Raw genomic sequence first — 12907 nt, forward strand, 5'->3', positions numbered from 1 at the left:
GGTTATTTAGCGTCTCTGTCTTTATCGACTCAAAAACAAAACAAAGAGAGAGAGAGAGAGAGAGAGAGAGAGAGAGAGAGAGAGAGAGAGAGAGAGAGAGAAGGAAGGAAGGAAGGAAGAAAGAAAGAAGGAAAGAAAGAAAGAAGGGAAGGAAGGAAGGAAGGAAGAAAGAAAGAAAGAAGAAAACTAGAATAGCCAATTAGAGCATCATCCCTCCAGAGCATCACCCCCGAAGACTGGTTCACCAAGGCACATTTTTTTTTTTTTTTTTTTTTTTGGTTTTTCGAGACAGGGTTTCTCTGTGTAGCTTTGCGCCTTTCCTGGATCTCGCTCTGTAGAACAGGCTGGCCTCGAACTCACAGAGATCCGCCTGCCTCTGCCTCCCGAGTGCTGGGATTAAAGGCGTGCGCCACCACCGCCCAGTCACCAAGGCACATTTTAAATATCCGATCCATTTGACTTGTTTTTATTAAAACCTTCCAGCCAGGACAAATCAATGGCTCCCACTTTCACCCTCAAGTGTGGGGATTAAATGGAACGACTTTAATGAATGAACTCTTCAAAAAAGACAAGAGTCCTTTGGACGCAGAAGCCTGGCGATCAAAAGCACTTCCGCCCTGCAGATAAGTGCTCTGAGGAGGAGGCGGGTGCTGGAGGACCCGGAGGGCCTGGCTGGGGTGCTGCGGGGAAGCCCTGACCTCCGCAGGCTTCTTCCTGGTCGCGGCCTGTTACCATGGCGACAGTCCCCGCCGCCCGCCGGGCTCACCGGACCCCGCGGAAAGTGCGTCCAGCTGGAGAGCAGGAGCCGCCCGAGTCCTCCCGCCCCGGCCCGCGCCGCTCACCTTGAAGGACATCCTGCACGTGTCCGAGGCCGCCGCCCGCCTTCCCCGCTCGCCGCCCGCCTTCCCCGCCCGCCGCCGCCTGCCGCAGAGGGGCCGCCCCGCGCGCTCCCGCCGAGTGACAGCGCGGCGCCGGGATCGCGCGCGCACTGGGCTCCGGCCGCGCTGACACGCCTCACCCCGCGGGCACACGCGCACAGCCCCGAATTCCGCGTGCACTCTGAGCTCTCCACACTCACGTCACGCTCCACAGACAGCTTCCACACACACAGTTCTCCATACTCCACGCTAGGACGCCCTCCACACGATATCCTGCACCACACACACAGCTTCCACACACAGTGATCACACCCACCCAGGACGCCCTCCACACTGATAACCTGCACCACACACACAGCTTCCACACACAGTGATCACACCCACCCAGGACGCTCTCCACACGATATCCTGCACCACACACACAGCTTCCACACACAGTGATCACACCCACCCAGGACGCCCTCCACACTGATATCCTGCACCACACACACAGCTTCCACACATAGTGATCACACCCACCCAGGACACTCTCCACACTGATATCCTGCACCACACACACAGCTTCCACACACACAGTGATCACACCAACCCAGGACGCCCTCCACACTGATATCCTGCACTACACACACAGCTTCCACACACAGTGATCACACCCACCCAGGACACCCTCCACACTTATGTCACACTTCACGTAAGTTTCCAAGAGTTCTCATGTTCACATCACGCTTCACACACACAGCTTCCATATACAGGTCTCCACACTGTACCAGTGAGATCCTCCATGCCATGGCACACACCATTCACATAGGCTCTCCACACAGAGTCTGCACCCCGGACGCCCCCACACTGATGTCCTTTGTACACCACACACCTCAGGTTGTACATCCATCTCTCCAAAGTGCTCCACATACACACTTTCCAAATTCCATACACACCGTGCTCTTAGCGTCGCACACACATTCCCCTCACTCACACCCACACGTTTAAGCCCGCAGGCCCAGGAGGAACCTTGTTTGTATTAGCTGATGCTCAGCCTTCAGTACAGAACAAATGTCATGGTATTATAAAACCAAGTTATGGAGGACTTGGTCCACCATCCCAGCACTCTTTCAAATAGCTATTTTTATTTTTGTTTTTCCCATTCCTTTTCTCTTTTGTTCTTTTCCAAGAATTTGTGGGTGTCTCCCCCCTCCTTTCTAGTAGTGTTGATGGGAAAGTTTTTGAAAGGAACCTTTTGATCGCATGGGCAGCGGGTTTCCTTTTGGAGCAGACATGCCACCTTTTTCTGTTTTATTGCTGTAACAATGCCCTTTTCGTGTCCGCCTGATGCACAGCTGTCCACTCCTCACACAGACCGCTGCCCTTGGACTGGGCTTGGGGTGATTAGCAGTGGAAGGGCCATTTTTAAATTAAAAATATTGTTTTCAGTGCATAAAAGTAAAAATATTAGAAGATTCCAATGTAAAGGTAAAAAGGTGGATGTCTTACCCTCCAGCCCGGTGGGAGCCATTCATTCATTCTCTCATCGCCCTGTCTGTGTCTCCTTCATTCATTCATTCTCTCATTGCATCTCCCTCCTTCCTTCATTCTCTCATCACCCTGTCTGTGTCTCCTTCATTCATTCATTCTCTCATCACCCTGTCTGTGTCTCCTTCATTCATTCATTCTCTCATTATCCTGTCTGTGTCTCCCTCCTTCCTTCCTTCATCCATTCTCTCATCACCCTGTCCGTGTCTCCCTCCCTCTTCTCAACTGCATTTGTGATGAATATTTCATTGTAAAGTTGTTAAAAATACAAGTACAAATAAAAGCGAACCTGAAAATGGAAATGTAACTCTTTTGTGAATTCCTATTTGTCAATTCTTGCTATTAGCTGTTAGGCTAATGGAGTCCTTTTTAGGAAGTCCTAGCCTGTATCTGATGTTTTTCTCCTAGCAGTTTCAAAGTTTCAAGGCCTTTGATCCATTTTGCTTTGACAACTTTTTAATATATTTTTTTAAATCAAAAAAGACTCAACCTTTCCCCCTTGTCTTAGATCCCTCTATGGACAACACTAACTTTCACGTTGCTGTGGTTACTGTGACATAAGGCAAGCAGTAGAGCCCTGCCTGCAGGTTGGATGGGCACATGGAGAGAGGGAAGAACAGTCATTTAATATTTGTACTTAAGAACTAGTCGGCTTCCTTGTGAAAATCCTGGGAGATGGGTCTCATCCCACTCCGCAGAGAAGACTGAGGCCCTGAGAGTGACTTGCTAGTAACCGATAGGGCTAGACTTGCTAATAACCGATAGGCTAGTTAACCCTGTTTGGCTATAAATATCTTTTCACTTCCACCACCACAGGCTGCCCTGGAAGTGCTTTCTGGCAGCCTCTGGCCAGGGTGCTGATCCTTTCTTGTCTCTGGAAAAATGGGACTCACACAGCAATCCTGCACCTGGCTGATGGGATTATTTTTGGTCTCTGTGGGTGCTTAATGCACCGCCCCACACACCTGGCTAAGTTCATCTTCATAAAACAGTCCCCAGAGAAAACAAAACTGTCGGGGTCACCATCAGACAAATTTTTCTAAAATAGCTCACCCCAAAATTTATCAGTGACCCACACTGAGCCTGACATGGAAGGAAGTCCATACCCTCCCACTTCCTTATCCATATGAGACTCTTCCCTTCTTGTCCCTAGTAACCATTTACTATTTTTAGAACTTTGTGGAGAGGCCTTGTGAGTCTTGTTTGTTTTAGTTTTTTTCCGAGGTTTATTTATTTACTGAGTCTCATGAACCTCACACCTCCCTCTTGAAGAGAATGCTTTAAAATTTCATGACCTATAGAACTCACCTCTAGGATGGAATGTTTCAAATCATGGGGGGAGGTGTGGGGTGTGAGTGGAGGGCAGGCTACCCAACAGACACCCTCTACCATGATCTGATGAGGCAGGAAGGTCCTTACCACAAGACTTTGGGCTGATGGAGGCACCATGCTCTTGGACTTTCCAGACTCCAGGACTGTAAACCAAATAAATCTCAGTTCTTTATAAAGTACTCAGTCTTAGGTATTTTGTTATAGCAACAGGACATAGGCAAAGGCAGTGTGGTAGTTTGAATGTAATTAGCACGCCTTTAGTCCCAGCATTGGGAAGGCAGAGGCTGGTGGATCTCAAAGTTTGAGGCCAACCTGGTCTACAGAGCAAGTTTCAGGACAGACAAGCTCAGGTAGTGAAGGACAGAAAGCTGGTGAAAATGTAATTGAACAAGAGGATGATGTTCCAGCCCCAACAAGTAACAGAACTTGGCAGCTTTGGTCATGTGGTTCTGGCTTTAGAGTTAAGGATAGAAGAAATGGGTTGTGGAATTTGCCTCCATGCCTAAAGACAGTCACAGAGGCCAGGCATGTGTCAGGGGTGTCCCTGAATGGAAGCCTAGTAGGGAGGCCATTGTGTGAAGCTGTGAAATTGAAGTCTAGATTGTCTTGGAGAATGCAAGCTATTAGAGATGCCAGAGCTGTGGGACACCTGCTGAGGAAAGCTGCTAACAGGGAGTGGAACCAGCCCAAGAAAAAGAAGTATTCTTTCAGTCAAACTTGAACAGAGTCGGAGAGCTGAAGAGCATTTTGACATCAGACACGGAGATTCAAAGTTTGGAGTTTGCTCAGCTGGTTTTTGGTCTTGCTTTGGTCCAGTATTTCCTCACTGTGCTCCCTTCCCTACATTTGAAATGGTAATGTAGATCCTGTGCCATTATATGTTGGAAGTATGTGATCTGCTTTTTGATCTTGATTTTATAGGGGATTGTAGTTAAGAGATTGCATGAGTCTCAGAAGAGACTTTGGACTTTGAAACAAGTTTAGAACTGTTATTGACTATGGGGATTTCTGAAGTTGAACTAAATGCAGTTGGCATTATGATATTGTTATAAGCTCATGGGGGCCAGCGAATGGAATGTGGTGGTTTGAATGTAATTGGCCCCCATAATCTCATAGGGTGTTGCACTATAGGAGGTGTGGCTTTGTTAGAGGAAGTGTGTCACTATAGGGGCGGGCTTTGAGGCCTCCTGTGCTCGGGATACCGTCCAGTGTCTCATTCAACTTCCTGTTGCCTGCCAGATGTAGTACCCTCAACTCCAGCACCAGATCTGCCTACATGCTGCCATGTTTCCCCATCATGATGATAATGAACTAAACCTCTGAAACTGTAATCGAGTCACTCCAATTAAATGTTTTCTTTATAAGAGTTTCCGTGGTCATGGTGTCTCTTCAAAGCAATAAAAACCCTAACTAAGACAGGTAGGGTCTATGACTCTTGTTCTGTCCAAAGCCTTTTCTGGTCTTGTAATTACACATGGTTTAATTGTGGACATGTGTCAGATTCTGATTTCTGAGACAGGAGGGAAGCTGTTCTGGGTCGTGGTAGTGGTGTGGGCCTATGTGGGGAGATCTGTGCAGGAAGAGATGGTCTTACATGGATATGAGACCCAAGATTGGTGCAACCACTTTGCGATATGGGAAGAAAATCTTGGTGACAGAACAGACAATAGTGTCACCAAGGCCATGTATTATCCAATCATGACTTTCTTGCCCCTGGATTTCTTGTTTAAATCACTTGCAGTGGTTTCTGTCTTTGTTTCCATTGGAAGATTCCTGATAGATGGTAAGATTGGAAAAGCAGGAACAAAGGATCAGGAACTAACCCACACTAACCAAGATCCACCATGTGCTGACATTTTGAATGTGCCTCAGATTTTAATTCTCCTTCTTATACTAGGCAAAAGTTATTATTGGTGAAAAAATGGAAAGCCTTGGTAGGTGAGAAACTTGTGATCATAGCAAGGATTTGAACCCAGAATAGCAGAGCCCTGCTCTCCCACTGTGTTAACTCACCAGTTCATATGCAAGTGCTGGCCCAGTGTCAGAAGGGACTCACTTGCTCTCCACTTGACAATCTTAAGACTGTAGATAAAACCCAGTCAGCAAGAGTCACCTGCTGCCTGTCATCTGGGTCACTGAATATCTACCACCTCATCTTAGGGAAGCCATGTAGTCAGTCTCTGCGTAAGAATGCCATTTTACTCAGAGACAAAGTAGGATAGACTCATGGCAGGACTTGGTTCTCCATGGCCAGTGGGTTACTCCTGACAGCCAGTGCAGGGGAAGTGGTGTGTACCCAAGCCTCTATGCTGCAGCAGCAGGACCCTGTCCCCTCCACTCAAGGGACAGATACAGTAGTGGGGTCTGGCCAGGTGTCATATGATGCACAAACTTAAGTATGGTAAAAGGGTACTTGCTGAGTCTGAAACAGACAGATGTCCCGTGACAGGTGATGGGCAGGCACAGCCTGTTTGTTCTCCGTGAGGTAAAGTTCCAGGCAGATGCCCATTCTCCTTTTTTTTTTTTTAATTTGCACCAAATTTCTCCATTTGAAGGTATAGTACAGACTAAAGAACTCAAGTCGATGCTTTGGATGTGTTCCAGGGTGTGTTTGTCAAAAAGCTGTTCCACCAAGGCAGAGTTGGGAGCTCTCATCTTCAACAAGTTGGTTACACGGTCACTGTGTTCTTTGATGGATTTCACCCACTCGTTTGGTAAGGCATCTCAGTGCAGATATTTTTGTCAGTGGCCTCTGTGCAGCTCCAGGAGTGACTGGTTCACACTCTTTTCCAAGTGTGAGGCACACTCCGTTTCAGCATGCTTTCCCAGACATCTGGATTCTTTGTTTGTTTGTTTTTGTTTTTTGTTTGTTTGGTTGGTTTTTCGAGACAGGGTTTCTTTGTCCTGGAAGTCACTCTGTAGACCAGGCTGGCCTTGAACTCAAAGATCCACCTGCCTCTGGTTCCTGAGTGAAGGAATTAAAGGCACACACCACCGCCTGGCTTTGGTCTGGATTCTTGATATCCTGCAGGAATATTTGGCCACCTAACAAGGTACTCAACTTAAATCAGTTTCTCAGCATGTTCCCTCTCCTCACAAGATCGATGGAGAAAGTATTTGGCAAAGTTCCTCAGAGTCACATTGTTCCAGTCCAAGTAGCAAGATGTGGACAGGTCGACACAGGAGATGTAGAGTTCCAAGTTATCTGACAGTTGAGCGCAGCCCTGTGTCCTGGTGGTAGGTCTGGCACACCTTTGAGGGGGACATGATAGTCATGTGGTTGAGTCAATACCCATTCTTAAGTGGCTACATCAGCTCATTTAAAAATGTAATGTAAATTTCTTGTCTTGGAAGTTATTATTACAAACTATTTAGGATAATTAAGAAATACAGGTTAGTAGTTAGTCATCTAACAATCAATGTGGCCATGTTAGGTATGTTTTCATGTGAGACATGTCTGCTTGTGGCAGCACCAATTTACTTCAAAAAAGATGATGGGCATCAGAGAACCTTCACATGGAGTTTGCTTTCATTGTGGCAAAGTTAGCCACTGGGCAAGAAACTGCCCTTGCCTCCACTGCTGACAGCATGCAGTCCAAATTGGACAAGCAGGACACAAAAGAAGGTGACCTGCAAACTTTGTCAAGACAAGGTAGGACAGTCCTTCAAAATCCTGCTTCACAAAATAGTCTGTCACATATTCTAGGCCTGTAGGCCGAAGATGGATGCCCCAATGTTGCAGAGGAACTTTGGATGACTGTCCAGGCAGGCAGCTGTCTCTGTCATTTCTAAAGTTATAGCAGTTGTTTGAGTCCTGAATGTTATTTAATAATAGAATGACATAAGTAATCACTTCAAACAACAGAACTGAAAAGAACCAGCTGAGCACAGACAGTGTGCCAGGTTCCCACTCTTTCCTCTGCTTAAGAAGCTGCTTGGAACTTTTCTGAGTGCTTCCCATGACATCTTGCATTGTGTTCTATTTACATTTGCTTTTTAATCTTTGCCGGACAGTATTGAATGTCTTTTTATGTAAACACATAGGGGAAAAAACAGGGTAAAAACGAAGTAAGAGGTAGAGAAAATGGGATTTAAAGAGAAATTGAAAATAGAAAAAACTAATCTATACACCCGGGAGTGAGGGAGAGCAGAAAATGGAGGTAGGCGGCCCAGCATGACTCTGAGCTCCACAGCATCAGCCAGGGCAAAGGAGCACCAGACATTCTCCAGTGGTAGACAAAGGGTTCAGCCACTGCAGACAGAATGGAGCTGCTGCAGATAATGCAAGGCCACCTCAATAATCTCTTTATGGCAAACACATCAGTTTCACAAAACTTGGTTTTGGAACATTTCTTTGTATTAGCCAAGAGACTAACCTCAAAGGAATATTAGGAAAACTCAAAATAGTGCAGTTGAGGTACAGTATCTATTGAGCTAGCCTCTAGAGCAGTGATTCTCAACCTCCCAAATGCTGTGACCCTTTAAGATAGTTCCTCATGATGTGGTGACCCCCAATCATAAAATTATTTCATAACTGTAATTTTGCTACTGTTATGAACGGTAATGTAAATATCTATGCTTTCTTATGGTCTTAGGGGGACCCCTGTGAAAGGGTCCTTTGACTTCAAAGGGGTCACAACCCACAGGTTAAGAACTACTGCTCTGTTATGAGAACCCACAGGAGTCTGTTGAAGGATCTCAGGAATGTTTTAAGATATAAAATGGGGTAATACACTCACAGACACAGAACGGAATAAACACCACCGCCTATGCAGCTGTTGTCCTCCATTCAGCCCAAGAGTGATGAGACTCCACTGCAAGCTGCTCCATGCAGCCTGACCTGGTCCTTGCTACTCAAGAGAGAGCACGGGCCCCTCTCTCTCTCCTCTGAAGTGGTCATGTACGCAGACAAGACCACACCCATTGGGTCAGATACCCCAAAAATCATTGATTGAATGAAATGAATTCCCACAATATTTCCCCCTTTTTGTCTATAAGAATGTTATGTTCTAAACCTAATACAAAGTTATACACATTAAGAACAATTATCAAGTATTGTCTAGATGAAAGAAAGGGTAATAGCATAAACAAACATGGAACTACAACCAACAAGAACAACATCAAGCAAGAGACACATAGTAAATAAATGTCCAGGACAAAGGTGATTGGCAAGTTACAGAGATTACTCTAACAGCTGTCCTATTCTGAAGAATCTAAATCTTGTACCTGAAATGCTCTTAGCTAAAATACTCAAGGATTATAACTGTGTCTATCTAGTCTTCAATCCCATGAAAGACCTGAGAAGGAAAATAATCTTATCTGAGTAAGCAAGAAGTACAAGCAAACAATTTCCAAAAAAAAAAAAAAAAAAAAAAATGCAAGGAATGACAGACAGCTGCCTGCCTGGACACTGCTCTAGAGGAGTTTCAGTGGACCACTGATTCTTAGATACAACTGTTGCTGCTATGGTCTGAACGCTTGTGTTACTCCGCCATTCCTATGTTGCCATCGATTCCCAGTGCAATTGTTTTAAAGGTGGAGCTGGATTGGGAGGACGGAGCTTGCTGCACCAGCATGAGGACCTGAGTTCGAATCCTTAGCACCCACATACAAAAAAGCTAGGTGTGGCCACGCATGTGTGCAACCCCAAGGCTTTGTGAGGCAGAGACAGAACAACTAACTGCTGGGCTTTTCTGTTTGCCTCCCTAGCTCCAGCTTCCATGAGAGACTGTCTCAAGGGAACCCAGTAGAGAGAGACATCAGAATCCTCTTCTGGCCTCCACAGGTGTGTACATGGACACACGTGTCTGCACACACAGGCACATGTATGCATACATCCCACACATATCACACGCACATACATAAAAATAAAAAGATGATACTAAGGTAAGATAGAAAGGCATAAGATGTGAAGGAGGGGTGAGGAGAGAGAGAAGCCCCCACCCGTGATGTGCTTTGCCTTTCATAATGACAGAAGTTTCATCACTACTGGTAAAGCCACAAACGTCTTCCCAGGAAGTGCATTTTTCCCAAGACAGCTCAAGAACAGGTGTTAAACACCAAATGAGCCGTGCTTCCCTAGGGCTGGGATGTTTGTAACCTCGTGTTTTACTTCAGCAACACCCCTGTCTCATCCCTGAGGCTAAAGCCTCACCGTATGAAACCACCTTACAATTGCATTTACTGAAGAAAATTAAAGGAAAAAATAAGCCAACTAACTCATGTAGTTTTATTTAATTGGTAAACACTACTTAAAATTTAAACTTTTCTTCATCTTCAAGCTTTACATCCTTTGAGTAATATAATTTGAAATATCACAGCATCAAATATGTGATATTTTATATATATATATATATATATATATATATATATGTCTATATGTGTGTGTCTGTCTACCTCTCATCTTTGTGAAGATGGACGTGTCTTTCTTTAACACCTACACTTTTATCTGAAGCACGTACTCTACTCTTATTTTTAAGGCTTATTTTTGTTCGTGTGTGTGTGTGTGTGTGTGTGTGTGTGTGTGTGTGTGCGTGCGTGTGTGTGTGTGTGTGTGTGTGTGTGTGTGTGTAACATGTGTGGAGGCACCCTTGAAGGCCAGAAGAGGCCTCAGATCTCAGGGACCTTGAGTTCCAGGTTGTGAATTACTCGATGTAGGTGCTGTCGCTGAAGTCGGGTCCTCTGGAAGAGCAGGCAGCTGCCCGAGCTGTGAGCCATCTTTCCAGCCCTCCCTCTTAATCTTAATAAATTCACCGACTTTCCTTTGCTCTCACTCACTCTGAAATTCTTTTTCCTGGCGTTGTCAAGGACACTCTGTGGAGGCCCCCAAAGGGAAAGGTACCCCTCGGGCTGCTGGTGGCAGTTTTGGGCTGTGTCTTCTACCACACCGCCACTGATTAGATCACAGGGTGGAGTTCTCCTGAGTGGGATTGGGACTCTCGTGGAAGAGAACACAGCAACAAGGCTTCATCCATGTCTGGAAACTGAACCTTCACTGGAAGCTGCATTTGTTGGCCCCTAAACTGTGGACTTTCCACAATCTAAATACAGGTTTGATTTTTATAAACCACCTGGTTTATAGTAATTTGCTAAAGCAGCCAAAATGTACGAATAGTTCCCTTCAGGGAATCAAATCATTACATTTGGCTTGTGTGGTTACACTGCATGGCTTATACAAAGCAGAAGTAGAAGGAAATAGGAATTGATACTCCTATCTTAAAGGAAATTTAGAGGTTTTAGCTAAGTGGGAACTGCCCTCCCAGTCAAGGAGCGGCACATGCTAATGAGCCCTGCCTGACTACAGGACGTTAAGTGATCATGTGGCCAGAACTCGTCCACATGGACAGGTTCTGTCATGGGTCATGTGGCTTAGCACAAGCCATCACATGACAGAAGGGTCCGTCGGGGATCAAGCTGGAGCAGGATCAGAGAGCACAAGCCAGCTTGCACAAGCATGTTGCTCTCTACAATTCCACCCACAATTTCCCCTCAGCTCACGCCCATTATATAGGGAATCCCTTAGGACAAGATGGAAAAATCTGGCTCATAGATCACCTATTAGACTATCGGTAGCTATGCCAGTGTAAGCAGAGGCTGGCTAGTGGATACATTGTAATTCTTCCTTGAGGTGGTGGTGGTGGATTGAAAAGCAGAACTTTGGTTAAAGGTCATTGACTCTGTACAGAAAGAGAAATGGACCAAGATCAGGCTATATATGACTAGCGGGGAGAGGACAGTGGCTGGAGTTGTGGTCATATTCCTAGAAAGAGAGAGTCTGGAGACTGGGGAGAACAGCTCTAGCACAGAGTGTGTGAAGTCTGGGAGTGAAGTTATGGGAGTGGGTACACAGTGCAGAGACCTTGTCTTGTACGTTAATGCTTAGTGAAAACCACTTACCACAAGAGATGAGCCAAAGTACATAAACAAAGTGACTTAACCATTGACACAACCAACTTCTATCACGGACATCCCCAGTGCTATGACGATGGACATGAGTGATGTGGCCACAGAAGCAAGAGAGGGTCATGATTGGTCCAATAGCATGGTCCCACTAACCAAGTTTGATACAGGTACTATGGACACTAAAGATCTAACCTGCACAACAGTACCAGTACCAAGTCTCCAGTATGATACCTCCACTCACGGGTATCCCCTGTTCATTGGTGCCAAGTTGACTATATTAACTACTTTCCTGGAAAGTAGTAGGCTGGCGATTTATTTTGACAGGAATAGATACATATTCATGTATGGGTTTGCTATTACTGCCTGTGGGGCCTCAGACAATACTACTTTCCAGGAGCTAATGGAGAGTTTGTTCCAGTAGCATAGAACCCAGAGCTACGTCAGATCAAGAGAACCACTGTAGGGCTGAGGCCATGGCTCCACTGGTTAGGCCATCACTGTAGAAGCAGCGAGCTGAGTTCAATGCCCAGAATTCATGTAAAGAAGCTGGTCATGGAGGCACGTGCTTGTAATCCCAGAGCAGACAAAGGTGGATCTCTGACAAGCCAGCCTGGCTGAATCAGTGAGCTCTAGACCAAGGAAAGACAGTCTTAAAAAAGATTAAACTTCAGCATGACTTTGGGTGTGGCAGGGAGTGAACGGTACCTGAGGAATAACACCGGAGGTTGACCTTGGGTCTTTACACTCAGCTACACACATGTACATGTGTGCCCACACACATATGGCCCGCCCCCAACAAGAGATATACTTTATAACAGAGGAAGTTCAGTGTGCTCATGACCCTGGTATTCACTGGTCACATGTCATAGCTCATCACCAAAGCTGACAATCACTTAAGTGTCAGAACAGCCTGTTCAAGTTGTAGCTAAAGTCTCCCTGTGGAGATGATTCTTTACAAATGTGGGACAACATCTCCCAGGACTAGTACAGAGTTTATGAGAGAAATCTTAGGGGTGCCGTACCAGCAGGAGAAGAGTCCACGTGTCTGAAGAGCAAGGGCAGGAAGCAGGGGTGGCTGCCCCCACCATTCCTACCAGCCACCCACTTGTGTTTTCCGACACTGCACCTTACATGCTGCCCGTTTAGAAGTCTTGGTTGTCAAAGGAGGCACATCTCTCCCTGGATACAGCAATAGTTTCTCTGTATGGCTATTGTCTGCTTACTTTGGGCCTTTTTGTGATCAAGTGTAGCTAGTAAGAAAGTAGGGT

The 12907-nt window shown here is 45.9% G+C and overlaps 1 protein-coding gene across 4 annotated transcripts in view; it reads right to left on the bottom strand.

Moving 5' to 3' along the window:
- Positions 1-936, bottom strand: part of Ankrd29 (ankyrin repeat domain 29) — a 59782-nt gene extending 58846 nt beyond the window's left edge. For all 4 annotated transcript variants that reach the window (XM_052741545.1, XM_052741541.1, XM_052741544.1 and 1 more), the window contains exon 1: positions 843-936. In XM_052741545.1, coding sequence (XP_052597505.1) covers positions 843-854 — 12 coding nt within the window. In that variant the 5' untranslated portion in view covers positions 855-936. The remainder of the gene's footprint in view (positions 1-842) is intronic.
- Positions 937-12907: the final 11971 nt, after the last annotated feature.

Source organism: Peromyscus californicus, unplaced genomic scaffold (genome assembly GCF_007827085.1).
Source record: "Peromyscus californicus insignis strain IS unplaced genomic scaffold, ASM782708v3 Scaffold_17__1_contigs__length_78620276, whole genome shotgun sequence".
Taxonomy (NCBI): domain Eukaryota; kingdom Metazoa; phylum Chordata; class Mammalia; order Rodentia; family Cricetidae; genus Peromyscus; species Peromyscus californicus.